Source organism: Chinchilla lanigera, unplaced genomic scaffold (genome assembly GCF_000276665.1).
Source record: "Chinchilla lanigera isolate Chin_1 unplaced genomic scaffold, ChiLan1.0 scaffold00010, whole genome shotgun sequence".
NCBI lineage: Eukaryota > Metazoa > Chordata > Mammalia > Rodentia > Chinchillidae > Chinchilla > Chinchilla lanigera.
In genome coordinates this window covers 5351073-5353353 of record NW_004955411.1, presented here as the reverse complement: position 1 = coordinate 5353353, position 2281 = coordinate 5351073, and the positions used below count along the sequence as shown (strand labels likewise).

At 36.1% G+C, this 2281-nt stretch overlaps 1 protein-coding gene across 1 annotated transcript in view; it reads right to left on the bottom strand.

Moving 5' to 3' along the window:
* Positions 1–1864: 1864 nt before the first annotated feature.
* LOC102026726 (glutathione S-transferase A) overlaps positions 1865–2281 on the bottom strand; it is a 21434-nt gene continuing 21017 nt past the window's right edge. Inside the window, exon 6 of the mRNA XM_005377652.2 lies at positions 1865–1987. Coding sequence (XP_005377709.1) covers positions 1865–1987 — 123 coding nt within the window. The remainder of the gene's footprint in view (positions 1988–2281) is intronic.

The window sequence follows — 2281 nt, the reverse complement described above, 5'->3', positions numbered from 1 at the left end:
AACAATATTCAGTGTATTAATTTTTACTCTCCTATTATCTTGATTTGAAATTGTTTTATTTTTTTCTTCTTTTTAAAATTAAAAAATGTAAAAAAGGCAATGTTAAATAATAGCCAGAGTTTCCTGCAGTTTCAAACGAATTAATAAAGCAGTGGGTCTCTCCCACTAATTAGACATGAAAAAAAAAGGAATAGAGATTGATAAAAAACAGAAGACTGAGGCAAACATTGCATTTGATAGAGGACTAGAATTAACAAATGTTTGTTGGACTGAGAATATGACCATTCACAAGAAAATAATTATTCTTTTAAATTTTCTTGAATTCATACAACCAGGTCATTTTCCTACATAATTCCAACAGTTCCACACATTTACATTCACCTAAAGGATCATAAAAATTGTTCATGAAAAGTTCTGCCTGCCAGAAAAGTACAGACGTTAAAGGAATATAGAAAAACCTATGGCACCCATGTTTTTCAGAGCATCTCTGACAAAGAGAAGAGATTTTGTATGTCATAAAAAACATCCAGCTGTAAATTAGACTGCGTGTAGTAGGCATGGGTAACTCCTTTCTCATACTAGGTAGAGGCTGAGAAGCAATTGAAGGCATGCACCGTGCAGGTATAGGTCACAATCACATGTCAGTGGGGGATTCCAATCATGTGGTCTTGACAAACTTCAATTCATGACCATTTTGTCACCACTTTTAGAGACAGAGCCAGGTAGCATAAACTTCTACCTTCTCCCTTTGCACTGGGCACAGGCTCAGATTGTCTAATATGCTACATCTCTTTTCTTTCTACATCATTAATCATTCTCACATGATTAAATTTTCAAGCTCTAGTTTTCTAAATTCTTCACTTGTACATCTCTGTAACAACATATCCCAATCCAGTTTAATGAGCAACTCTTAAATTATTACCTACATACACCAACAAGGCCTTGACCTGAGTATAAAGTAGACTTTTTCTTCTGCTAAGGATATAGTACAAGGTAGTCTTTCAGTGACCTGAATTCGAGGGGGTGATGCAGTGGAGGAGAGTGGAGATCAGCACTGACCTTGTTAAAGGATTTCTCTCTTTTGACGCCATACCTCAATATGACCTCCTATGGATTTTTATGCCATTTGCTCATTTGAGAAAGTCCTTGCAACTGAAGGGGGCAGAGTTCAATTATGGAAAAGGCCCTCCCTCTGTTCAGGTGCCACAAATTTCCACGCTGGACTGCAAGAAGGATTACAAGTCAACCTCTTCCCATAAAACGTTGGATTAAGTGTCTCTTTTTAAGGTACTCAATTAAAAGTTAAGATTAACCAGATTCATTTGACTCCTTTGTAAATCATCATAGACTGGATTTGTGAAGAAACTTCCTGTAAGGATTTCAGTGAGTTGGATGAAGGTTAATAACAGAGGGGCAACCTCTACACTTTAAGAAGCATTAGGAGATGTGAGTATATAGCACATGAGTTGTTGCAAAAGTTTTGTATTATTGCCAAGAATAGCAGTTGTTTTCTGTACGTATGTGAGGTCAAATAAAGACTTGTAAACTTTTCTCATTAATAGACTGTCTAAGTGATATTATAGGACAATTCTTGGAAAAGTAATGTAAGCCATATAATTTACATTTTTGAAAATGAAGTTTTACTTCTAAGAAAGAGACATTCAAAATCTGATTTCATACCAGAGTCTGATGAAAAAAAAGTCACACTTAAGACTTCTCAGGCAAATTTTATTATGCCACTACCATATGCAATCAGGAATGGCCCATTGTCCCATAAAAGCCAGGATCAACATTTAGGCAAAGAATTTCATTATTGCAAAATGTAGATGTTTGGCATGCATGATCTTGGTCAGTGCCAATTTAACTAAAACTTGAAAATCTTTCTTGCTTCTTCTATCACTTTCTGAGTAGCACGAGGCTTTCTCTGGCCCCCTGGCTGCAGAAACTTCTTTACATTGGGCAGGTTACTGATTCTGGTTTTTAGAGCCTGCAACACAAAAATTACAGACTCAGTGGTGGGTCTTAAAGTCCAAACTAACTACTAGCAAACCCTGGAAATCTTTTCCCAGCTTCCTGAAAAAAAAAATGGTTCTATTATCACCGGTGTGGAGCTGGAACCAGACACCTATTCATAAGGGATATAAGAGGGAGAATGCATAGCTCAATAGCATCATTCTTGAACCCCTTTTTAAAATTTTTATTAAGATCATAGTCTTTCCTGCCTTCCTTTTTCCAATTTTTGATTTTTATTAGTGCATGTCTGTATTAGGTAATGATCACA